The sequence below is a fragment of the Mercenaria mercenaria genome, chromosome 12, assembly GCF_021730395.1.
Source record: "Mercenaria mercenaria strain notata chromosome 12, MADL_Memer_1, whole genome shotgun sequence".
Classification (NCBI taxonomy): Eukaryota; Metazoa; Mollusca; class Bivalvia; order Venerida; family Veneridae; genus Mercenaria; species Mercenaria mercenaria.
In genome coordinates, this window is record NC_069372.1 from 32,812,648 (window position 1) to 32,840,179 (window position 27,532).

The 27,532-nt window shown below is 34.6% G+C and overlaps 1 protein-coding gene across 3 annotated transcripts in view; it reads right to left on the bottom strand.

The window, feature by feature from the left end:
* LOC123534380 (phosphatidylserine decarboxylase proenzyme, mitochondrial-like) overlaps positions 1-27,532 on the bottom strand; it is a 47,414-nt gene continuing 19,882 nt past the window's right edge. For all 3 annotated transcript variants that reach the window (XM_045316606.2, XM_045316605.2, XM_045316607.2), the window contains 4 exons: positions 12,936-13,172; positions 7,729-8,008; positions 7,072-7,232; positions 1-4,552 (listed from right to left, as the gene is read on the bottom strand). In XM_045316606.2, the coding sequence (XP_045172541.2) occupies positions 4,313-4,552; positions 7,072-7,232; positions 7,729-8,008; positions 12,936-13,172 (918 nt within the window). In that variant the 3' untranslated portion in view covers positions 1-4,312. The remainder of the gene's footprint in view (positions 4,553-7,071; positions 7,233-7,728; positions 8,009-12,935; positions 13,173-27,532) is intronic.

A 27,532-nucleotide genomic window follows, 5' to 3' on the forward strand; every position in this document is an offset into this window, starting at 1 on the left:
TGAATGTGAATGTATTTTACTGACAGTAAACCACAATGTGTAACATGATCCTCCACCATATATCAATATCAGTCAACAGTTTTCTATACTGTCATAAACTAATAAACAAGAGCGCTGCCTACCTAAGGCAAAATAAACAAGAGTTGTTAGCAAGTATTTGTATTGAGACCCTTAAAAACTAAACTGAGATACAAGAAACTGCAAGAAAAAAATCATAACTTAGAGAAGACAATATAAGAAGATTATGCAGCGTACAAAATAATTTCACTCAGGCTATGTTCTTATGAAATAATTGCACTCGACGTATAACCAACCATCGTGTATAAATAGTGTTAAACATGGTTTTGCTATGAATTATTTCTTAAATGATATACTTCAGACAAACATATAGCAATAAACAACAAGTCTACAATGCTTCAGTCGAACTTGTGATATTTACGCATATAAAGGTAAGGGTATACTTCCCAGAAGCACAGAGCACCCTGAACACCGCCATAGAGCCATGCATCACAAAGGAGGCCAACAACAAAAAGAAGCTGCTCGCACACATGCAAGCAGGAAAAAACAACAGTCTGGCACCACCTAAGGACGGCCTGCAGCCATAATTATGGCAGGCATGATAATTTACTCTTAGTGAAAGGAGACTGGGAGCAAAAGCAAGGGAGTGCAAATGCAAGGGGAAGGCGCGAATGGGGGTAGTGAGGAGAAAGGAAAGAAACGCCAAAAACAAAGACAACATAAATCCTATAATGAGTGTTCAGAATGGACCTTAGTAATTATATTTACTGCAGATAGGACAAGTTTTATGTTGGTTCTATTTTGCAACATCCACAAGCCACTTGGGTTAAGAGTTTGCAAATCAAAATTTTTGCATACCTCTGGCTAACAGGGCGAAACTCTACTACCTCTCTACCCCCTCTAAAACTGTCAACTGCTAATGATATTGATAGTCAAGTTATGATGATAACATCTGGATAAATTACTTTTGCTGAACCCATATTCCCACTTCCGGACATTCACACTTTGCATGTTAGAAAAAATGTAAATACAAGGAGCCTTCAAAAAGTATCATGAAAAGTGCTCTAAAATCTTCATTTCTGAACTTATTTTGCTGTAATTTCAAAGTATGATAAATTGTGACACACTGATTGTGAATCACTAAATTACAGATTTCAAAACATTAACGGAACTAATCTATCATTTCTATGGCAACTTTCTTATGGCTAACTCAGCCCAACCTCCTTATGTCAACACAGTATCAACAAAATCAACCAATGTAGTTTGCAATTTGAAGTTATTCAATCTTTCTGGCTATTTAATGAATTTCCTACACATTTCACAAAAGAACAGAAGCTATTCATAAACCACTTCTTTGTTATTGGTGAGAAAGGATACTGAACTGTGATGGGCTGATTGTTATCAAAGGGTTCACATGACTTGGGCATTATCGTTGTCTGGTATTAGAGTTGTCAGCAATATGCTGCTGGCCACTTTTAGATCTTCCATATCGATGAAAAAATGTTGCTGTCTTCACCGTATTATTCTAAAATAATACTTTTCTAGATTTTGACTCAAATCACAACCCACTATTGCTGATGTCTGTTCAATGTTTACTTTCAGAAAATGATCTAAACAAATTGCCCACTAAACACTCTAAATGGTGTTACATTTATGATCTGACACCAGTGGTGTAACCCATGCTTTTAATGTAATTATTAACCTGCATAAGAAAACCATAGCTTGAAAAATAAGTAAAAGGGCAGGTAAAGTTTCTCAATGCAAACTAGGAAAACAGACAAAACTAGGTTGGATAAAGCTTCATGGCATTGCCATGGGAACTAGTTTTTACATATTTGTCCAAAGAAAGATTTTTTCGTATATCAATTTCATATTCCTTTGTCTACATCACATATTGAATTAATGTATTTTCATGATAAATGAAGAAATGAGAAAACTTTTCCAGGTATTCATTGAACACCCCTTATATTACCATAATTCCTGTATTTTCTGTAACATAATTTACCATATCACAATCTTGAAAACTAACAATTAATATTTACACTTCTGGTTGGCGAGATAACATCAACATATAAATAATATTGGCACATCGTTATTAAATCAAATTAAAACTCTCTTTCTTCAAGGAAATTTTCAACTGACCAGAAACACTCTAATTCTACAACTGCTAAACATCTGGAGGAATTTGGTAAATGATGAGTGTTTTTATGATGAATCTAAATGTTTTTATGAAAATTGCTGTCAAAAAGTCCAGGGAATTCCATTTCTGACTCGCATGTGCAGCAGTCATGTGAGGGTACCTATGGGTTTTTAATATATAGGCCTCCAAGTTGGCAAGCAGCCATCCAACTATAAACAAGGGCAGTCATATTTAATTGCTAAGAAATTTAGTAAGTGATTGACTGTTTTTTTTCCAGTGTAACAGTGTGAGAATTGTTTGTTTGCATGTCAATAACTACACTGTCCTTGCAAGTCAATAAACTGAATAAGATACTTCAAATTGTAAGCAACTAATAAAATACTACCAGTGATATTTTCTAAAGTTTTCGACTTTTATGACAATTTTTTTAAAAATAAAACTTGTACATTTTCTAAATAAAACTTCATTAGTGTCACCAGAAATGGACAAGCTGAACTTTGTTTTTGTGTGAAGAACTGGGAAATATTTACAAAAATAGTAAGTAAAATATTGCCAAAACTGTGATTTCATGTTGAGTTTATCATGCCAACCAGTATGCATAATGATAACCCTTTCCTCAATCACCAGGGTCAAAATTTGTACCATCGGTAACAAAAAACTTTAAATACATCTTTATTTGCTCTTTCTTTTTTGTCAACAAGTACAGATTTTAAATGTTCTCACAACATTAAGACCTCTTTCTAAACACAAGTATGGAAAAAAATTGCGACTTCTTCACTTTTCACAAGTTTGGATGTTACAATGTTTTCACAAAACTAAGATTTTTTTCTCTGTTCACAGGTACAGATTTTACTAATGTCTTCCTCTTTTCTGTCTATAATAATGGATTTAGTAATGTTTTCACTAAATTGCAACCTCTTCACCAAACGTTTTAACTGCTTTTAGTATCAAACAGTGTGAACTCTGAGAAAACTGAACAACTTATAAAACCAAATTTTTGCATAATTGTTAAATAGTTTTACTATTATCACTTCTATGCCACATTTTCTGGTATATAGCACTCTTTCCATGTATATATACACATTCTATGTGCTTTACAGATACAAAGAATCATAAGATAAAACAAACGATGTCCACAAGACAGTGCACTAGACTATTCTACAGGTGGAACAAGGTCCATAACCTAAGAAGACTCATGTAACTGTTTAGATAACAATTCATTAATTCTTTTTTTAAAATAAATTTGAATTATATTACAGCAATGATAACAACTTGCATGCTAAACTTCAACCAAATTTTCCAAGTCAAACAAGGAAACAATATGAATTAATTTCAAACAAAAGTTCTCTGACTTGGGTGGGTATGTATGTAATTTGATAAGAAACATGTTTTGTGTGAAGTTTCTATCCAATCTATGTACAATACAGCTTGACTGTTGCATGCAAGCTTTAATGAAACTTTTTAAGTACAGAATGAAGAGCTGTCTAAATTGATTATTTCAGTAGCTCTGATGACTAGGAAGCTCTGTGTGCAATTTTAATCCAATATATAGAGTTGTTACTGAGATATAGCCCAAGAGATAGCAATTTTCTTAGTTGAAAAAAGGTCTTTAATTTATAGTTGCTTCTATCAAGAGTTACCCACTTGGTTATTTTAGTAGGTTTGATGACTATGAAGCCTTGTGTAAAATTTCCAAACAAGACAAGCAATACTTACTGAGATATGAACTTAAATAATAGTGTGACATGGAAGCAGGTTGCACACAGGTGAGTGGAATAGTTCTCAATATTTTTTGAATAGTTGAGCTACAAACTGCTAATTAGATTGAAACCAAAAAACTAAACACATATACATGTATAAACCAAAACAAGATAAATAATCAGAAATAAAGTCTTAATTGGTCTTTTGGTCTTGTTTTATCACATTCATGGAGTGCAAAGTTCAGTTCTCCCAAAGTTCCTACATGTACTAATCAGAAATGTTGAGCAATTATGTCTTTAAGTTATCAATTTAAGACTAAGCTGAATATATGGCCCACAAGGTTTGTTTGTTTGTAATGTTTATAACATTTAAGGCACTAACCAAGCCTGCTTTCTGTAATTTGGAAGATCGTAATTATACAGCTGGGCTGTGCACAAGTCTCACTATTACAGTCTAACCTAGTTCAGAAAAACCACCTAAACGTTCACCAACTTTCACTTTCTGCCCTGGTTTTACATCAAATTCAAAATTACTAGGAGCTTCGAACAAGAGCACAACTGTTGAGCCAAGATTGAACTCTCCTACCATCTCTCCCTTTTTTAAATTGATATTTTCTGGAGTATCTGGGTTACCAAACGATCGGTCATGATAAACATGGTTTGGATGTGATGCTCCGATGTTTGTCTCCAAATTCTGCAATATACAAATTAAACAGGTAAATACCATCAAACGTCAACTACAGTTATCACTAAATGTTAAGGGAAGATCTACTAAATGGTTCATAAAAGAAGCTGTTTAAAGACATTTCGACTTTTCAGCTCTAATAAGCAAACCATATGAACAAACTAGAGGTAGGTACATGCAATGATGCTATGGAACAAGTCTGATGAAGACCCATCAAATGGTTCATGAGATCAAGTCTTTTTAAAGGTTTTCTGACAAAGACTTACAGTGAACAAGTAAAAAATGTGGCCAATAAATTATTAACAAGGTTGACCTATGACCTGACCTTATACCTAGATTAAGATCTCGGGTAATAAATTTTTAAAACCAACCTATATCTTATATATAGACATTTTGACACAGTTTTATGAAGATCAAGCGGAAAATATGGCTTCTCCTGTTTAGCAAGATTTTTTCTTTAATTTGACCTAGGTTTTTACCTCAAATAATCAAGTTTCAGACTTGACCTAGATTTTGATGTTAACAATGTTTTCCTATTATTTGATCTGGTGACCTAGTTTTTGACCTCAGATGACCCAGTAATGAACTCAGCCAAGATTTTATTTAGGGTAACATTTTGACCATGTTTCATAAGGACTGGACCAAAACAGTGACCTCTACAGTGTTAACAGTTCAACTGTTGAGGATGGACCACAATGACAGACAGAGTGATTACAATATCTCACCTTGAGTACTTTGTGCTAAGGTGACCTAAATAAGTTTGTCAGTATAAAAATATTCTTTGAAATGTCTTTAAGTTAAAATCCAACTATACTTACAGCTTACAGTTAATGTGGGCTAATATGCAATAGTTCGAAAAAAACAAGAGCTGTCCATAAGACAGCCAAGCTCGACTATTCGAAATATTGTCACAGAAGCAGGAAATTATTACCCAAAATGTTAAATATCAAAAGAGTTTTAAGTTCGAAAGGGGACATAATTTGACCAAAATACATATCAGAGTTATGGGACTTGATGTTATCAACTAGTTTTATAACCCCGAAGAAACATGTTAAGTTTCAATTCAATATCTGCATTAGTTTTGGCGATAGTAACTTGCATGTAAAACTTTAACCAGAATTTTCTAAGTCCAAAAGGGGGCATAATTTGCTCAAAATACATGTTAGAGTTATGGAACTTGACCCAGTGAGGTTGGTAATTGACCTAGAAAAAGAATAAATAAGTTTCAAAGCTATATGCCTTTAAATGATAGCTGTATGTAATTGCACGCAAAACTTTTACCAGGATTTTCTAAGTCCAAAAGGGGGCATAATTTGCCCAAAATACATGTCAGAGTTATGGGACTTGGTGCTATCAACTAGTTTTATAACCCCGAAGACACATGTGAAGTTTCAATTTAATATCTATCTGCAGTAGTTTTGGAGATAGTTACTTGCATGTAAAACTTTAACCAGAATTTTCCAAGTCCAAAAGGGGGCATAATTTGCCCAAAATCAAGTCAGAGTTATGGGACTTGACCCAGTGAGGTAGGTAATTGATCTAGAAAAAGAATAAATAAGTTTCAAATCTATATGCCTTTTAGTAATAGCTGTATGTACTTGCACGCAAAACTTTAACCAGGATTTTCTAAGTCCAAAAGGGGGCATAATTTGCCCAAAATACATGTCAGAGTTATGGGACTTGGTGCTATCAAGTAGTTTTATAACCCCGAAGACACATGTGAAGTTTCAATTTAATATCTGTAGTAGTTTTAGAGATAGTTACTTGCATGTAAAACTTTAACCAGGATTTTCTAAGTCCAAAAGGGGGCATAATTTGCTCAAAATACATGTCAGAGTTATGAGACTTGACCCAGTGAGGTAGGTAATTGATCTAGAAAAAGAAAAAATATGTTTCAAATCTATATGCCTTTTATTAATAGCTGTATGTACTTGCATGCAAAACTTTAACCAGAATTTTCTAAGTCCAAAAGGGGGCATAATTTGGCCAAAATGAAGGTCAGAGTTATGGGACTTGGTGCTATCAACTAGTTTTATAACCCCGAAGACACATGTGAAGTTTCAATTCAATATCTGCATTAGTTTTGGAGACAGTAACTTGCATGTAAAACTTTAACCAGAATTTTCTAAGTCCAAAAGGGGGCATCATTTGCTCAAAATACATGTTAAGAGTTATGGAACTTGACCCAGTGAGGTTGGTAATTGACCTAGAAAAAGAATAAATAAGTTTCAAAGCTATAGGCCTTCAAATGATAGCTGTATGTACTTGCATGCAAAAACTTAACCAAGGTGTGACGCCGACGCCGACGCCAGGGTGAGTGGAATAGCTAGACTATTCTTTGAATAGTCGAGCTAAAAACTTCAGAAAGAGTTAGTTTTTGTGCTTTTGCCACCTATCATTGTGGCAATGTTTCTTTAAATTTCCTTCAGTAGTTGTAAAACTATCATGGGACTGGTTATGTAGGAATTTCTTCAGAATAAATAATTTAGAAAAGCATTGTTGTTTAAACTACAGGATAAAGATTTTACCTCATCAAAATAAATCTTGATTGATCCAACATTTGTAGCACCTACAGCAGTGTATGAAAAGTAACCATGCTCCCAAGTCCCGGAATAGACTGCTCGTTCATTCATGTTGAACAGGCCCTGCACCCATCTTGCAATACTTGGATTAACACTCAGAAGTTCACCTGAAATAACATTAATACAAATTTACTTTGAAAGGAGATAACACATATTTCTAACTATATAGATATATATGCTATTTTTGTACATGCATCATTTATCCTTATTTATAAACTGAAAGAAAGCAATTTTACACAAACTTGAAAAATAAATGCCAATGGACAGCAATCAATTGAATAAAAAAAAATTATATGCTTTTAGTTTTCTGCAGTATGAATCAAGAAAATTTAATATGAGGACAAAGAAGGACCTAAGTTGCTCACTTGACTTTGATCTTTTGCCCTTGTTTGGTAAAGAACCACCATAAGTGGTTCAAAAGATGTTGTTTAAATGCTTAGTCAAGCAAAACCACTTGAATCAATCATCAGACTTGTCGGACTCTGAGCTCAATATTGAAACTGATCAATGGCAATGTTACAGTATTTGGCTTGTCATTAAATTCAGTTTTGTTACACTGGAGCCTACTTAGACAATAGCAAACTGATTTTCTCCTGTTACTACCTGGGAAATGTCTTCTATGATGAATTTTCCAATCACTTGCAGAGTGGAATCTATGGTAGTCGCCTGGAGCCAGATATATGATGCAATTATATAGATCATATCCCTCCTTAATTTTCATCTTTGCCTGGTACTCAGTGTCCTTAATTGGTTTGGTTTTTTCTTCATCTCCTGGCTGGGGACCAAGGAAACCTTGAACAGTGTAGTTAACTCCCTTCACTTGTTCAACAACACCATCTTCAACTTTACCAAAGTGCAGAATTCTACCATCAGCAGGACTAGTCTACAAAGAAAACAAAACAGTTTGCCAGCTAACAATGTGCATTTATCAATCTTCATTTCCCAATATTTAAGTGTTTTTGTAAATGTGCAGATAATGGTGGTTGCATTACCTGGAGAAGGAAATTTAAGGGCTTTAGATTCTGAAGAAAAGCAAGAGCTGTCCTAAGAAAGCCAATGCTCGGATATTCTACTATAAGTGTTAAAGTATCTATAGAGCTTCAATCCAGTATCTGCATTAGTTTTGAAGATAGATTTTCTATTAGTTCTGAAGACAGATTTTCTTAGTCCAAAAGGAGGCATAATTTGGTCAAAATACATGTCAGAGTTATGGGACTTGACCCAGTGAGATTGGTTATTGACCTAGAAATAGAAAAAAATAGTTTCAAAGCTATATGCCTTAAAGTAATAGCAATATGCACTTGCATTCAAAACTTTAACCAGGATTTTTTAAGTCCAAAAGGGGGCATAATTTGGCCAAATTGCATGTTAGAGTTATGAGACTTGATGCTATCACCTAGTTTTATAACCCTAAAGGCATGTGAAGTTTCAATTCAATATCTGCATTAGTTTTGGAGATAGGCATGTAAAGCTTTAACCAGGAGGTCCAGAAGGGGGCATAATTTGGCCAAAATACATGTCACAGTTATGGGACTTGACCTAGTGAGGTTTGTTATAGACCTAGAAAAAGAAAAATAAGTTTCAAAGCTATATGCCTTTAAATGATGGCCATATGTATTTACATGTAAAACTTTAACCAAGGTGTGACGCCGACGCAGACGCCAGGGTGAGTAGAATAGCTAGACTATTCTTTGAATAGTTGAGGTAAAAACTTTCCTTTAATTGGTTAAATTTAAGAGGATGAACTTAAAATTGCTCCATTATTCAGGAGTAACAAGTTTTTTTCCAAAATGATAGAAAAACCTAAGTAACAAAACTCATAAAATTGGTATAGAAATATATGAAAATACATGTGAGCAGAGTTAACTGATGCAAACACAAGAGCTGTCAGAGAACAGCAATGCTTGACTATTCAACAGCCCTGTCAATTAAATGAACATAATAGTCGAAAAAGGTGCACAACTTTGTAAAAATTCAAACAGGAGTTACAGAACCTGTAGAATACATGTCAGCTCATCACAATGGACAAATGTGTGAAGTTTCCATCCATTTCCATTAGCGGATACTGAGAAAACAGCTTACCGGTACATACAAAAACTTAACTAAAAACTTAACTAAAAATTGCTAAGTAGAAAAAGGGGCATAATTTTGTTAAAAATGCAAAACACAGTCATGACACTTGTACAATTCAAGTAAGCTTATTACAGTAGACAAGTGTATGAAGCTTCAATCCATTCCCATACTTAGGTACAGAGATACCAGCTAACATACAAATACTAAACCAAAAATTGTGAAGTAAAAAAAGGGGCATAATTTTATACAAGAGGGCCAAGATGGCCCTAGGTCGCTCACCTAAGAAACACTCCATAACAGTGTAAAACATGTTTGACCTAGTGATTTCATGGAAACAAATATTCTGACCAATTTTCATTAAGATTGGACCAAAAAATTGGTCTCTTGCGATAAAACAAGCATTTTCTTAGATATGACCTAGTTTTTGACCCTAGATGACCCATGTTCAAACTCGACCTAGATTTTATCAAGATAATCATTCTGACCAAAATTCATGAAGATCAACTGAAAAATACAGCCTCTATCACATACAGAAGTTTTTTCTTTGATTTGACCAAGTGACCTAGTTTTTGACCTCAGATGACCCATATTCAAATTCGACCTAGATTTCATTAAGGCAATCAACCTGACCAAATTTCATAAATATCATCTGAAAAAAAAAACAGTCTCTATTGCATACACAAGATTTTTCTTTAATTTGACCTAGTGACCTAGTTTTTGACCTCAGATAACCCATATTCAAAACGGACCTAGTTTTCATCAAGGCAATCACTCTGACCAAATTTCATGAAGATCAATTGAAAAATACATCCTCTATTGCATACACAATGTTTTTCTCCGATTTGATCTAGTGACCTAGTTTTTGACCCCAGATGACCCATTTTCGAAATCAGCCTAGATTTTATCAAGGTAATCATTCTGGCTATATTTCATGAAGATCAGTTGAAAAATACAGCCTCTACTGCATACACAAGGTTTTTCTTTGATTTGACCTAGTGACCTAGTTTTTGACCCAGATGACCCATTTTCGAACTTGGTCTAAATTTCATCAAGGCAATCATTCTGACCAAAATTCATGAAGATCAATTGAAAAATACAGCCTCTATCGCATACACAAGGTTTTTACGTGATATGACCTAGTGACCTAGTTTTTGACCCCAGATGACCCATTTTCGAACTCGGCCTAGATTTCATCAAGGTAATCATTCTGACCAAAATTCATAAAGATCAATTGAAAAATACCGCCTCTATCGCATACACAAGGTTTTTCTTTTATTTGACCTAGTGACCTAGTTTTTGACCCCAGATGACCCATTTTCGACTCGGCCTAGATTTCATCAAGGCAATCATTCTGACCAAAATTCATGAAGATCAACTGAAAAATACAGCCTCTATCGCATACACAAGGTTTTTCTTTGATTTGACCTAGTGACCTAGTTTTCGACCCGAGATGACCCATTTTCGAACTAGGCCTAGATTTTATCAAGGTTATCATTCTGACCAATATTCATGAAGAAGAATTGAAAAATACAGCCTCTATTGCATACACAAGGTTTTTCTTTGATTTGACCTAGTGACCTAGTTTTTGACCCGAGATGATCCATTTTCGAACTCGGCCTAGATTTCATCAAGGTTATCATTCTGACCAATATTCATGAAGATTAATTGAAAAATACAGCCTCTATCGCATACACAAGCTAAATGTTGACAGACGACGGACGACAGACGACGGACGACGGACATCGAGCGATCAGAAAAACTCACCTGAGCATTGCTCAGGTGAGCTAAAAAAAGCAAAATAGGGTTATGGAACCTGAACAAAATAGGTACCTTTATCACTGTGAATAAGTGTGTGAAGTTTAAATTTGTTCCCACAAATGGTTACTGAGAAAGCAGCTTACATACAAAAACTTAACCAAATCTGGACAACGATGCCAATGCACATGCAAGTCCAATAGCTCTACCTATTCTTTGAATAGTCAAACTAAACAAGAGCTGTCTGTAAGACAGCGCGCTCCACTATTCGGCGATACTGACAGTAAAATGAATATATGTCTAAATAAGAGACCTCTACTTTAAAAGGAAGATATACCAAGGGGCATAATTCTGTCAAGAACACAAATCAGAGTGACAGGGATTGTTACCACACATGCAGATGATGATGGTAAAGATATATTTTGAGTTTCAAGTCATTATCTTATATAGTACCAAAGTTATGTCCAGAAAACGAAGTTTGTCAAAAAATTTAAGTATGAAAGGGGCATAATTTGGTCAAAAATACAAATCAGAGTTATGGGGATTGTTACCACACATGCAGATGATGATGATAAAGATACATTTTAAGTTTCAAGTCTTTATCTTATATTGTACTAAAGTTATATCGAGAAAGCGAAGATTGCCAAAAAACTTTAAGTATGAAAGGGGCATAATTCTGACAAAAATACAGTAAGAGTTATGGGAATTGTAACCACATACGCAGATGATGATTATATAGAAATATTTTTAATTTCAAGTCATTATCTTTTAAAGTACTAAAGATATGTCTATAAAAAAAGTTTTCGGAAAAAATTAACATGAAAATAATTCCAAGTATAACAACTTTGTGACCTTGACCTTGTGTATAATGGGCCTAGCCCCTGCATATACTTTGTTTGTATGCTGGACAATGTTTATGTGAACTTACAGTAAGATATAAGCAATATTAACAAAGATATGTCAGAAAAACAAAGGTTGCCAAAAAACTTTAACCTTAAAAATAACCTAAGTATAACACTTTGGTGACCTTGACCTTGAGCATAATAGGCCCAGCCCCTGCATATACTTTGTTTGTATGCTGGACAATGTTTATGTTAAGTTACAGTAAGATATAAGCAATAGTAACAAAGATATGACAGAAAAACAAAGGCTGCCGAAAAACTTTAACCAAGAAAGGTCACATTAACGCAGACGCCAGGACGAGTAGAATAGCTCCCCTATTCTCCGAATAGTGGAGCTAAAAATATATCTGATTGTGCAGACAATATCTCACATTTCATGTTTTACTCTAGCTGGTATGCAAGATGCTAAAGTTGCAAAACTTGTTAGGTTCATTTTTTTTTTATTTCTTTGTTTTTTTTTCATTAAATGATTAAATTCATTTAAGGCTTTCTGACTGGTTAAGTGATTCCTAAATATTTGGCTACATGAACTACTAAGCTAATGAAAAGAAGATTTTTCCGAAAGTGATTTAGGATTTTAAATGGTGACAAATGGTTACATGTTCTTAAGTATAGTCATTTCAGAAAAAAGAAAATCATTTCATGATACACACATCGTTTTGAATTTGCATATATAGGCAAGGGCTTATCACAGTTAAGATAACCCCAGCTAGAAAATCAGCAGAGAGAAAGATATGCTCTTCAAAATTTTCCAACCATCTTCCTGATTCTTTCATTCAAAATTTTCCATTCATGTTCACGTTTATGATCGTGTGTTAGTTAATACACTGCACAGTAGATTACCGGTATTATCTTTATAGTTTTATCAGTACAGATGACCTTAACAGGCATATAGTTCAACTGCTTCATATGGAAATTGAAAACAACTGCTCCTGTCATCCTAGCTGCTATATGCCAGCAAATGTTCAACAACAAAATTCAGTTAAAAGATGTCGCCAAGCAATATTGTGTAAAACTGAGAGACAAGATCACAATAAGTACGCATTTCAATCTTTGACACAGACAATTAAACTGACTTACCACAGGCGCTGCATGATCAACAATCCTAACGTTCGGTTTCAGTTTTCGACGAAATAACTCATTCAGACTATTATAGTTCTTCAAGTTGTCATCTTCTGCTTCGTGAAGTTGAACGCCAAACATCCAACAATACAGACCAAGAAGTGGTTCACGCAGCGTCATTGGGAGCTCCCAGCATGTCATCTTGCCCCATACCCTAGACACTGACTTCAAGGGCATCTTACGATACAACGTGACCTGCAAAATACAGTAAACATAACTGTCATATTTCCATTTCAATAACACCTGAAAAATAAAGGTGTACTTTGATACAACAGAGTTTTTATGCTGCTTGACAGCTGTAACAAACCTAACAGCATGACCAACATGTGACACACACGTTCAGCACTTCCCAAAGGCTTGTCGTACCGGTGTTCTCCTGCTTCTGCTCAATCAAATCTACAAGATCCTTTGGAAGCACAGAAAGCAAAAAACATAAAATAATAGACTCAGCCTGTTCATGAGAGGTAATTAAAAGTGCAACTGCCCCCATGCCCACTAACATAGGCTTAAGCAAAAATCTATTATAATAAAACTGAATGGACTCCATGATCCCAAACGACCAGAAAATATAACAACACTGAGTTAAAATATGGGGAGACTTTTTACAGCCACCATTACCCTGTAAGACCTATGTGAACAAATAATTTTTATCAATGGCTTTCAATAATGGAATAATAACATACAGGAGTGGCCTCTACACCTTAACAGCAACAACAATAGTCCAACAACTGAAATACTACATTTAAGAGTATGAAAATGGCAGTGGAAAACATCTGAACCTGAAAACAAATATAGTCTGCACTCTAAGGCTATAAAAATCAAGTTAGGAGACCAGTCTCATAACGCAACTTTAACATTGGTTAATTTCATAACAGTGCCTAGAAGCAACTAACTGGATTCAGAAGATCTAAGACTATTCTCCAAAGTCAGTTTTATAAACTGGGATGCAGAAATTGTTGGAAGAATCATCACTTAAGTAGAAATAATCACAATACATTATCTACTGCGGAAATAGTATTATTTCTGTTTCCTAACCAGACTAAGTAGTTTGAGTATTTCTACTTCTATGAAAGCCTTTTTCACTATACTTTGCAACGATCTCATATTAAAGGGATAATATATGTTTTTTTGTGTTATAATATCTGTAAAATCTTTAAGAGTTTGTTGGTGTGCAAGCCAGTTAGGAATAACATTATTAAAATTGAGAGAGGATTCTACAAGGATACAACAGACCAGGTTCAGCAAAATCCATTAAATGGTTCCTGAGAAATCCTGTAACGGTTTTTCTATATTTAGCTCAGGCAGCTAGAGGGGCCAAACAGAACCATTCGAAAAAACATAAGGGAGGACCATACAAGATTGCTACAGAAGAAACTTGGTGAAGATCCATCAAGTTCTTTCATGTGAAGAGATTGTTTATGGCTTTTTTCTATTATTACCTCTGGTGACCCCTCAAAGGCACCTAGTGGAATCATTTAAACAAATTTGAGAAGGGACCTTGCCAGGATACTACAATCCAAGTTTGGTGCAACTCTGGCTGGCTGCTTCTGAGGAGAACATGTTTAAGTTGAAATGCTGATGACAGACTATCATCTTATACAAACAGCTCACCTGGAACCTCATGTGGGCTAAAAACTCTTGCTAGATGATGAAACATAACATATTTTCTGTATATCACAGCATCTAACTGTAATAAATAAATGATTGTGTTAAGAGTGTATATGTGTTTAAAATGTTTTAGTACAACAGCACAACTCTGATTGCTTGAACTGAGACTGATCCAGTACCTCCATTCCCATAAACTTACTTCCCTGGCCTAGCAAAATCTCTATGTAGATGAGTAAACATTATCTCGCCTGACCTTAGATTTACTATAGAATGTAGTAGAGATTCTGCCGTAATAAACACTAATTAATTAGTAATTTCCTTGGTATTTGACCCTTAACACTAATTAATTTGTAATTTCCAAGGTATTTGACCCAGAACAAAATAAAATTCTAGAAAATAGTCATATAAATACAAGAATTTGATTTTGGTTCAGTATTGTTGTGTACCCTTATGTAAGGGTTATGGGGGGATTCATTTTCCAAAAGAACAACATTTAAAGGATTTATGGAGAGTAGCAGTAAAGAAAGCAGTTCCTGGGAATAAGACAAAACTGTGGCAACCTAGTAAACATGATATTGTATGTCATAAGCACTTCCAGCCAGATGACTATACCATTTACTCAGGTAAGACTGTTTCATTTCAGTCACATACCAATCAATTATTGTTCATGCTGCAAAATTAGATGTCAAATTCAATAGAAATGTAAATGTTTCTAGCTTAATGTGTCATAAAGTCAAATATAATATATGATATTGTAGTTGTTTGTAGTTTTATTCTGTTGTTGATTTTATTATCTCAGTAATGTTGTTTGTTGACAGGTCAAAGGAAACGTCTGAAAAAGGGAGTTATACCCTTCAGTATTTCCGGAACGAATGACAGAGGCTGATGAGATAAAAGGAGAAGAGAGAAAAAGGAGAAAAGAGCGAGCAGAAAGACGCACACAATCCAGTACAGTAACAAGTACAAGTCAACACACCTATGTTGTAAACTTATGCAATATTCAAAACGAAGTTGAAAATTCCTATGAAGATGAGCCAATGGACACAAACGAGGATTCCATAGTGCATTCTGGCATAGAAGAATCAATTCAATGTGAACTACTAACAGACAGTCGTAGACAATACACAATAGAAAATTACAAGAATGACCCAGAAGCAGTTAAATATTACACAGGCTTTGACGATTATGATCAATTCATGATGTTTTATCATGTGCTTGGACCCGCTGTTGATCATTTATTATACAAATGTCAAAATCTTGAACCAAAAGATCAATTGTTTCTAACATTAATGAAACTAAGACAAAATAAAGAGGACTATGAACTAGGCTTATTTTTTAAAATTAGCCAGCCAACAGCATCAAAAATTATTGAGACATGGATTAACTTTATTTACTGTCAACTTAAAGAAATCAACTTTTGGCCTGACAGAGAAATAGTTTCCGAGTACATGCCAGAAGACTTTAAAAGAAAATATTCTTCAACAAGAGTTATTCTTGATGCAACCGAAAATCCTATACAGAAACCATCACACGTGACAGCACAGTCTATCACGTTTTCAACATACAAACATAAAAACACATTAAAAACAATGATAGGAATTTCACCTCGCGGCCTTGTTACATATGTTAGTGATTCGTATGGAGGGTCAGCAAGCGACAGACAGATAGTCGAGCGTTCAGTCTTGTGCAAGAAGAATCTGTTTGACAAAAAAGACAGTATAATGGCGGACAGAGGAAATGTAGACTTGTTTGCAACCTAAGATCGTATTATACACCAATTATGCTGGCAGAAAAGTCACAACTTGAACCAGAAGTTGTTGTTCGTGACAGACGAGTTTCATCAATAAGAATACATGTTGAAAGAGTGATAGGTCTGGCAAAAAGTTTCAAAATATTAAGATCTGACTTGCCAAAAACAAAACTTAATCTCGGGTCAAGGATTACATTTGTGTGCTTCAACACAGCTAATTTCCGCAGATGTATTGTTGGTAAACTTGCATAACTATTATTGTTTTGCGCAGAAATACCAAGGAATATGAACTATTGCTAAACTTGCATAACTAATATTGTTTTACGCAGAAATACCAAGAAATATGAACTATTGATGCTTGGCTATTATATATTTATTTCAACTACATAAAATTATTTATCAAATGCATCATAGCATTTAATAGACTGAAAATTATATTGTACTACAAATGTCTGCATAAATCATCATCAAATGTTATTTCACAGATGTTCAGCTATATATTTCCGCAGATACTTTTTGTAGAACAGTTCTAGCTTTGGTAAAAGGCTGTATATACAGTACTCATGATCTAGTTCAACTTTTTGTACAAACATATCCTTGAATGTATACACAATGAAAAAGCAATATTGTCTTTTACTTATGTACATCTGTCCCTGTATCTGATAATAATAGTTTGAGGATTTCTTTAGCTCCATTTCTCCGTCCGTATACTCCAAGTATGGAAACAATTTCCCAGGTTTGATCATTTCCTCTTTCCCAGCATATGGGCATTTCACTTCAACTATTGTTTGTTCATTGATTACTCCATCTGGCGTTGCAGCCAGATATGGACTTTCTTTACATATGAATAATCCGCATGGGTTGACACTTTGTCCCGTTTGCTTTTCAAATTTCCTAATAGCCGTTTTTTCATACTGCTTCCCATGAATGATTGCCTTATTTGTTAATTTTGACGTTTTCATGAAGGATCTGCAAAGTTTGTCCATGTTTCTCCTTGCCGTCAGTTTGCAGACTTCGCCGAAACGAGAAGCTGTAATTCGCCATAATCTCTCCTCTTTCCACGTGTGACTCTCCGCCTGCGACCTTGTCTTTCTCTCCGTGGTTGCAATCTTTTCCTGGTCGTATGTCAAAGCATTATCCACCCAATGCTCAGACAATGGTAATTCCAAGTAATCATGGTCCCTCGATGCTGACTGAACATCTGCCTTTTTATACAGATATCTTATTGTTAAATGTTTGGATGTACTTGCACAGTAATTTATTACAACATTTCGCACATGATCCTCATATCCATCCATGTTTCTGTATTGTCTTGGTTTTGGGTCAAATAGCGTGCACTGCTTTTTTCTTGATGGAATGTCCTGTGCCTTCAGTGGTGTGCCAACATATGACTGTTTTGGTTTGTGAAATGTTTGCAATATATCTGTGCAACTTTGCTGGACATGTGCGTCACTTCCAGAGACAAATGCATTTATCATCAACAATACTGACGCAACATGCTTGCAGGTTCCGTGCGGTCCTTTTCCTGCTGGACATTCACAGTGGCTGTTCAGGATTTCTCCGTTGTCTTTGCGCAGTTTAAGTTTGAAATTGTATGTTATGTTCTTCTTCATGGCTGCACCTACTACACCAGTAAAGTATATATTTGGACTGTGTACTTTAACACTGCATGCACAGATTTTCTTGCTTTCAAACATTAGTTTTCCTTTTTCAAGTGCCTTCAAGTCGGACATCAAATCATTATCCACAGCCTCTCTATACTTGAAATATCCTTCAATTTGCTCATTTGTCAATTTAGGGAAGTGGATCCTATGGTCTGCTTGAAGTTGATGAAACCCTTCAGTGGGCCAGTCTGGATCCAGAGGTTCTGGTAGGAGAATAGGTTCACGTTTCTGTCATATGCTTCAAGTCTGAAAGTAAGAAAAAGATAAACACCATAAATTCCTTAAATAAGATATAGTGATAGCATAAGTCATTAACCTGTAAAATGTAATCCAAAGGGCTACTCTCCAGTATTATTGCTTTGTATAAGCAACACTAAATCTACAAATAATGAGATGCAATAAAGATAGCACTAATAAAACTTGCAATACACACCATGGCCTACATGTAAGACATTGCCTTTGTGAACTGGTTTCTCGAGGTTTAAATGGATTAATACTATTTTTTTCTGAGAATTATTTAATCATAACAACATAAAAACATACCTTGTTAACAAATCTTCCTTTCTGCCTTTGATTGATGCCCCTCTTTTTATTAATTCTTTCTGTAATTGTATAACTTTCCATCCAAAATATTTTGATTTCTTCTCAGAATCCATTGCAAAGTGTAGTGAGATAAGAATCTGGGTCAGCATTGTTTACCCCTTATTTTACTAGCGCCACCTAGTGAGTAGCTGGCTTATTATCCCCATTATAATTTAAGGAAGATAACACCTTTTCCCCTGGAATAAACAGGTGTGATTCTGTCATATTCACACACTTTAAAACTATAAATACACCCAGTCAGACTTAGAAATAATTGTAATTTCAGACAGTATTTGTGAAGTTCTTCCATTTATGCAGTGCAACCTTTGTGCTAATGTTGGTATCTTTCCACATAATGCTAGGCCAAAGTAATCTAAACAACCAACTTTCAGCAAGCCTACAACGTTAAGGTTATGTATTGGCCATCTCTCTCCCTTGTTTTGGCTCCAACAGAACATGTGGTGGCCACCTTGAAGAACAGGGTTAACAAAAACCTACACGCACCAGAAAACCTCAAACTGCTCAGGGCTGCATTGGTACATTCCTAAGCTAGGACTAGTACAATGATAATGTCAATAAGGCAGAGATGGATGTAGCTCTTGGCAGGCATGCGAAATACTGTATGGATTAGTTTTATGTAACTTTTGACTGTCAATAGCGTGATATTTAATAAAATAAAATGAATCTTCTGGTTATACAATATCTGTTAAATTTTCAACTTTATCAAATACATATTGAACTAAATAAAGAAAAAACATTAATTGCTTGACAGAATAAAATTTTACCACCAGTTTTCTAGCCTATGTGTTTATTTTGTCTTTCCAAGTTTAAGAAAAGATAAAAGGACCACAATTATGAAAATATATGATTATAGATTCGCTACTGTTTGCATAAAAATGGATAGCTCAGTGGTTTGCACACTGGCCTTCCAATCCTGAGGTCGGGGATTCGATCCCCGGCAGCTACTTGGGAATTTTCAGAAAAGCTTTTCAGTGTTTCCCACCCAACTAGAGGTGTACTGGTCAGGAACCCAGGCAATCCTTGCTATACACTGGGCACGTTAAAGAACCAGGCTGTCTATTCGCAACGAGCTAGGCTGTTAGCCGGACAAGCCTGTATCTGATTTCTGATCTCTCTGTCATGGGGGCTTTGTCTCACTCTGTCCCTCTGGTCAGATCTCTCTGTGTCTGTACTAGTAGAGGATGAATTATGCGCCCTTTGTGGCTGCATTTGAACTATGTAAAGCGCCTCTGAACGTGAAATTGATCATGAAAAGGGCGCTATATAAATCTGGTATAATAATAATAATAGAATACTAAGTTATAATATGTCATACATAGATTTTATCTACATTGTAGGTATATGAGTTTTGAATAAAACAGGCTATTATTATAGCACTGGTTCTGCTTCATACGTATTAGTGCTGTACACTGGACACATAAGGAATAGGGCTATTCAGAAACAACCAGGCTCAGCCAGCAGAAAATGGCTTTAAAATATAAAGTATTTTTTCTTCTTCTATTTTTAGCTCTGGCAGTCCCTTAAATGGATCTATCTCAACAATCTTCTGAGAGAATTGTACAAGAACCTCTGAAAAGGGTCAGGACTAGTACAATGATGCTTAAGACCATGTTTAGTGGAGATTTGTCGAGCTGTTCATGAAAAGAAGTTGTTTAGATGTTGTTTTTTTATTTTTAGCCCTGGTGTCACCCCTAAAAGGGACCAGTGAAACCATTTGAAAACTTGAGACAGGTCTATACAATGAATCCAAACTGGTTATTGGCCAGAAATTGTATTTTTCTTTTAAGTAAATGTGACTTTGACCATTGATCAAAATGATATTTGAATGAATTTTTTCATATTAATAAATATATGTAGCCCTGGTTATATTATGACAGAACTTTGTTTTAATGGTAGATCAAAACAGAACTTTGTTTTAATGGTAGATCAAACATTATATTCTTTTAGATACATGCGCTGCAGCGCACCATCCTATATCCATCCTTTAAGTTGTTATTGATTTGTGATGTCATATATATTTGTCTGCCTAACTGTTGTATTTGCCTAACTGTGCTATTGTTATCTGGGGTGGAGCGTGGAATGAAAGAAAGAAATTGTGAGTGAGAGTTTACTAAATTTCACATGCCTGACCCCACATAACCTTGCCAACCCACAAAATATCTAATTCCCGCAACACTAACATCTCTTGGGCAGCACTTCTAAGTGAGCGGACTGACTTCAAAATCAGTCTGATTGAAATAAAACTTTATTTATAAGTTTTATAACTTATTTAATTATTATAAAGTGTCTACTTGGATACAGGATTCCGATAATTATTGTTATATCAATTGTAGTAATTTCGATTTCCTGTAATGAAAATAGATTGTATGCATTTAGAATTTTATATGATTATTGTATTTTTATAAGTTTTATTATTGTTATAGCTCTTACAGTAATCTTTTACTGTACCACCATGACATAATAAAAGATATACAGAACTCCTGAGGCTGTGTATTGTTAATACATGATGCCAGACACAAATGGCTCCCTGACAATTAAGGGAAGGTGGTGAAGTAAAAGAGCTGGAATCCTCAAGAGAATCAGCACAGGATCTGTGGTGCGATACTGTCAAGGCCAAACTTCACCAAAGGCAGCATTTTTTCACCTCGGATCACCAAGACGTCACTGACTCCCCTGTGAACCTATGTTTCACACCATCTATGCCGCTGACAAGATTAATTTGTTTTAATAGTGTACTACAGTAAAGCACTTCAGTACCAGTATTATTTAGTCCTTAACCAGGATTTGAACAGCTATTTGTCCGTTAACCTTTAAATTTACTTCATCTGAACATGTACTAAAGACCAATGTTTTAGCCCACCCATGGTGGAATTTTATATATGTGGAAAAGTCAAATTCAAAATAAAGTTCAGTTAAGAAAATTCAAAATGTACTTGCTACAGTTAGGGTTCTTGTGCATTTCTTCAAATAATTATTTTATCTTAATTATCATGTATGTTAGACATTATCTTATTATAACTAAGAAAATGGGCAGACAAGGAAAAATGAAAACAACAACAAAAACGAAAACTGGATCTAGAGTTTTGATTATTGTGTAATGCAATCGTCCTAATTGCCATCTAACTTTACTTAAACTTGGACTAGCAAAGTACAAGGAAAATTGAAAAAGGGGCGTTACTCAAAAATTACTGAAACTAGAGTTACAGTTACTGTGCACTGCACTCCTCCTCATTGTCATCCTGGTTTGAAGTCAATTCCTTGCATACTTATTTACATTTAGCCTGCTGGCCGCAATTGGTTGTGCCTTTGTGACCAGTGCAGACCAGGATCAGCCTGTGCATGCTCATCATGGTCTGCACTGTTCGCTATTCAGTCAGTAAATTTTCAGTGAACACCCCTTTGAATAATAAATGGTACTGCCCAATTTGAATGATGCACCAGTCCATTTTAGAAATTAAGCAGGGTAAAGGTTAAGTGTAGGAATGGTAGTGACAGGCTCTTAATGTTTGTATTGTTTTCTTGTATGCAGCAGGATTGATTCCTTTTAGGTATGCACAAAACAGAACATAAACTGTTTTTTATGCCCCTTAACATTTAAATAGTGCTAGAAACTGGTTGTTGTGCATCTCCATTGTGGCTTAAAGGGAACATAAAACCAACAAACCCTAATGAGTGGGTAAAGTGGACAACACCTTAATACCGTTCACTAAAAAGTCCTGACAACTGCATCACATTCATTAACCAGTTGCAAGCAAATCAGTTTGTGGCAGAGAAACAATTCTCCAATATTTTTGATGGGTAAAACATTGGGCAAGGTATTTTAGATCCAATAATCAAGTGGTGCAAAATATGTTAAAGACCTTTGTTTATATTGAAAGTGGCATGTATGAAGAACATGCAAGAAGAACATGCAATGTGTTTCTTGTTAAAAGGTAGCATATATCTATTAAGTTATGGTGAGTTCAAAGAGTGATTTTGTTGAAAAAATATGCAAAAACAAATATTTAACACTGTATATTTAATTAACTTTTCTGTCTCAGCTCCAATTATCTCACTATAGGGACATATTTATATAAAATATGAATATGTTCAGGAGTTTTCTCCTATGAAAAAAGAAACAGGGTCTGAATAGAGAAAAAGGTGAAAAATGCTGATTCCATAATATAGTAATCTTTTCTGTCTTTTAAAAAAAAAATCTCTTTCTCAGTGCATAAAATTATGTTGTACAGGGTACTTGATGTAGGTCAAATTAAAACTAAAACATGGGAAAGAATTCAGTAAATTATAATCCAAAACAGATCAACATTTATCTCCCTTTGAACCACAAACTCTTGATCTGGTCTGCATTTTAGTTCATTTAACAGTCGCCATGGGTGACTCCTCCAGAAGACTGTTAGTAACGTTAGTCGGAGGATAGTGCAAGATACAGAAGATGCTCCAATTCCAGAAGCTTCCCTGGTTCTTTAACGGGCCAGGTGTAAAGCACCCATACACGGGACTCTTATCCCAGTGTTAGTAATTTTTAGTTGGAGGAGCGGGGGCTCAAACTCATGACCCCAGGTTTCATAGTTAAATAGTGTTACCAATGGACCACTGCGTCCGCTCTGGTCTGCATTTTAAATCACACCAGCACTACTGAAGTCATACAAAGGCAAAAATAAGCACCTGCATTAAAAGCACCAATCTGTAATAGCCTGCTGGATCATTTCAATGAAACTGGCCGCTCAAAACCAAATTGGTAGATCATTTCCTTGAAGTTAACCTATTAAGTACATTTGTACTTTTCTCTATTTCATTCATACTGGTACTTAAGAGTACAACTGCACTTATCCCATTATAATGACAGTTAATGACAGTTGCTATTACATAGTGTACTTCTATTTTTGACAGATGACTTTACCTCTAATTGATCTCTATCTCTATATGAACCAGTACCTCTGTGATCTTTTCTAATTTACTGGCACTTCCAAAGGATTTCAAAATGTTTTACTGTTTGTGCAAAAAAGTCTACTGTTATCCTTCAGAAAGTCATAGAGTAAGAAACATTTATTGCTCAATCAACTTTTGCTGCCATCACGTGGACAGGGCATGACCCACTCTGTGTGCACATGCAATATCATTGTCACAACTACAAACCCGGCCTATCTGGAAACAAATGAAAACAGCCTTGTACACAAATTTTCCCAGTTTTATATGAGGCAATTTTTACAAGTTCTGGAATTGTGAAAAGCTTAACCAATTTTGAAATTCACGATTCATTTTCAACAGTTGATTAATAAGCAAATACAGTCATGATGGCTTATAATACACAGATTATTGTCCATGATTATTCACCTGTCACTCATGGATTCCAGATATTTCTTGTTAATTAACATTTTGAAGCCATAATAAACTGGTATCAGTGGCTCCTTCCACTTCAAAGTGGTCCTGGTCCTCCTTCAACTCTCATCGCTCAAAGGTAACAACTTATCCTGCATTGTTTTTACACACCTTATTTGTAGATTTCAACATGTAAAATTAAATATGTGCCTCGCTACGCTCATCCAAAAATAAAACATTTCTTGATTATCCAGTTAACATGTAAAGAAAACAAAACTGCTCACAGTTTTATATTACTGATCTTTATTTTATGACAACAGTTATGTATTTAACTATACAATATATGTAATACAGAATTAACATCTGATATTAAACAACTGTTTGAATGTGTGTAAACTATATAATGTCCATCAAATATAGGTATTATACAAATGTTATGGATAACCACGTGTATGTACTTATGAATATTTACTAAGAAATTTTCCACCTCTGTCAAAATCATTACATGCATTACACCACATAACTCATCATTCATAACTTCTCAAAATCAACATAGGAAAAGTCCAAGCAAACTAGAAAAAGTAATATATTAACATAATTATACTAAGTTAAACTATTATATAAATTTAAGAGATTTTAATATGTAAATGACTTTATCTTGTGACATTCCTGTCAGTACTGCCAGTCAGCTGATCTAACAAATACACAGTGAAACAGTGGCACACTCAACCTATTTCAAGTCACATGATTCATTTATGTTTGTTACATCATATCATTTAAAGACCCATGAATGAAAATATGAAGATTTATACCTAAAAGAAACTGAATTATTACTAAGTGGTATAGACGAAACAATGATTCAGTTTTTATCTTATGTTTATGTTATATTCCAATATTAAACAGTGTATGTTTATGATAAAATCATTTTACCATTTTTATAAAAGTTCATAAATATAAAGGTAAGATCACTTTCAAATACTCTTTGTCAGTAAAATTATGGAGTAGAGTAAAATTATTATATTTTCTAAATAAAATAACCAAAAAATTAACCTTAACATTGCAACACTAAAATTCAAAAGGTTCAAATTCAGTTCCATACTTTTGTTGTTGTTGTTTTTTTTGTTTTAACTGAGAATAATATTCTCCTTATTTGTTTTTTCTGATATTATTTTATGAACTTTATTTAACTTTTTTGTAATTTTTCTAAGTGTCCTTTCGTTTCAATATAACATGTACTTACATAAGAATTCAAGTACAATTCATTCAAATTGTGTTCAATAATGCCATGTACTAAAACTTGAGTACATGTAAGGCCGTATCCTCAAAGCTATTTATGAATGTGATATGATGAAAATTTTGAGGACCTAAAGAACTTTAAGATGCCATTTAAACAGTTTCTTTTACAGAATAATGTTCAGATCCAAAACATGAATGTATTGCTGTATTACTTAATGCCTGTCAATGTGGTAACTGTATTTTGCAAATTAATGTATACCAATCTTAACTCATAGATGTCTTTTAAGTCGTTGAATTTCATTCTGAACCATTCTCTCTAACTCACTTTATGAAAAGGTAATCCATGAATGTCTAAGCAGTATTATTGCATTTAACCTGGGAATGTTGATATGAAAATATTCTACAGAGAATGTGCATTATAAACATGCTCACCTTTAGGTAGTCAGGTGAACAATTCTTTGTAGACTAGTGTAACCATGTGTTGCACTCTACTCATGAGATTTTTCTCCCTTTGAATTGTATCCATATGGAAAAAAAATGAAGACTCCATGTCCTTCCTGACAACTTAAAGCTCATTACTTAAATGCTTAATCAGGTTATAAAGTTTATATTAGACGTGTATCGAACGCAATTAAACTATACAATTATTGTGTTCAAACAAGAAATGTGAAAATTCCACGAAAACCAGGTTTTCAAAGTTTGCATAAAAAAGGGGTCATATTACAACAAACATAAATGTGTCATTGCTTTATGTTATTCCTGACTCAAGTCATTAGTCTGACTTTGACCCTATAGCAGAGTAAGGCCCTGACCAGGATTTGAACAGATACCCATTCAACAACATTATAAAAAGGTATACTAAAGTCCACTACACCATGGTGGAACTTCCAAAGTATACAGGTTAATTGGATACAATTCTCTATTTTCAGTAGTAGTGACCTTGACCCGAGTGACCCTAAAATATATTCCTAACCTCTGCCTTTGATGAAGCTACCCAAATGCAAGATTTGCTGACTGTAGACAATATGTGTACCCCAAGCTAAAGATACTGGGAGCAACCCATATTTCTATTTCTAATAACACCAAATATAATCCAAAGCTAATTCTTCATAAAAACTTGCTATACATACACCCTGTTTTGTGACAGAATGTAAATCCTGACATATGTTATAAACCAGAAACCAACTTTTTGATAATCTAAAGGAAAAAAAAAAAATGGTAACTGTGACCATATCCCAATGGCATTACATTTAACTTTGAAGCAGGGGAAAAAACATACTATTTGCCTTTTGGATTTGGGCCCAGTTTCAGCTCCAAAACTGGCCTGAAAAAAAAAACCCTGCTGGTTCACTATGTTCGCAAAACTTTACTGCAGTGTCTAGGATTACAAAAGTCTCATATTTCCAGACAAAACAATAAGGTTTTCACAAGGTCATCTAAATCAGCTACTCAATTATTCATCAATTCCAAATAAAACTTGAACCATTCCCCCCCTAAAAACACTGATCATGTGCGACAAAATGTTCAACATGTTTTGTAATAAAATTCATAGTGAAATTATTTCATGTCCCCCTTCCCCTTAAAAATGGCAAATACCTTCTTGCACTGTCAATCCATCTCAGAGAAGATCTTGTTTAATTTAATGTTTCAACAGCATGAAATCAAAGACAATCAATCAACATTATAACTTAGCATAACAATGTTTGACTTTAATACATGGCATCAGTGGTGAAAAATGACATTTCATCCTAACAGCTACCAAAGATTTTAAAGGGACATGCAACCAAATGTTTTTTTCTTTGAATCTCGAGATGTTTTAATCTGCTACTTTTTTTTCAGATAAAATCAATATGATTCAGTATGATCTTCTAAATTATTCTGTTGGCAAGCACCTTTATTTCATACTATTAAATAACTAATCATACAATCATATTGTAAACATTTTATCACAATTTAATTAACCTCTGATACTACAAATTGATGGCCTATCAGTTTGAAAAATGTTCATGCCTGATAACTCACTTCATAATTTGAGTCGCACCATGAGAAAACCAACATAGTGCGTTTGTGACCAGCATGGATCCAAACCAGCCTGCGCATCTGCGCGGTCTGGTCAGGGTCCATGCTGTTCGCTAACATTTTTTCTAATTGCAATAGGCTTTGAAAGTGAACAGCATGGATCCTCACCAGACTGTGCGGATGTGCAGGCTGGTCCGGATCCATGCTGGTCGCAAATGTTGGTTTTCTCATGGCGCGGCTCATTTAACAGCCCCGACACAGTAAAAAAAAAAAAAGTTAATTGTCATATTTCGTTTTCTTTTATGCAGGCATATTATCAGCTTATATATTTATCTGATGCAGCAGTAACAGCTGTC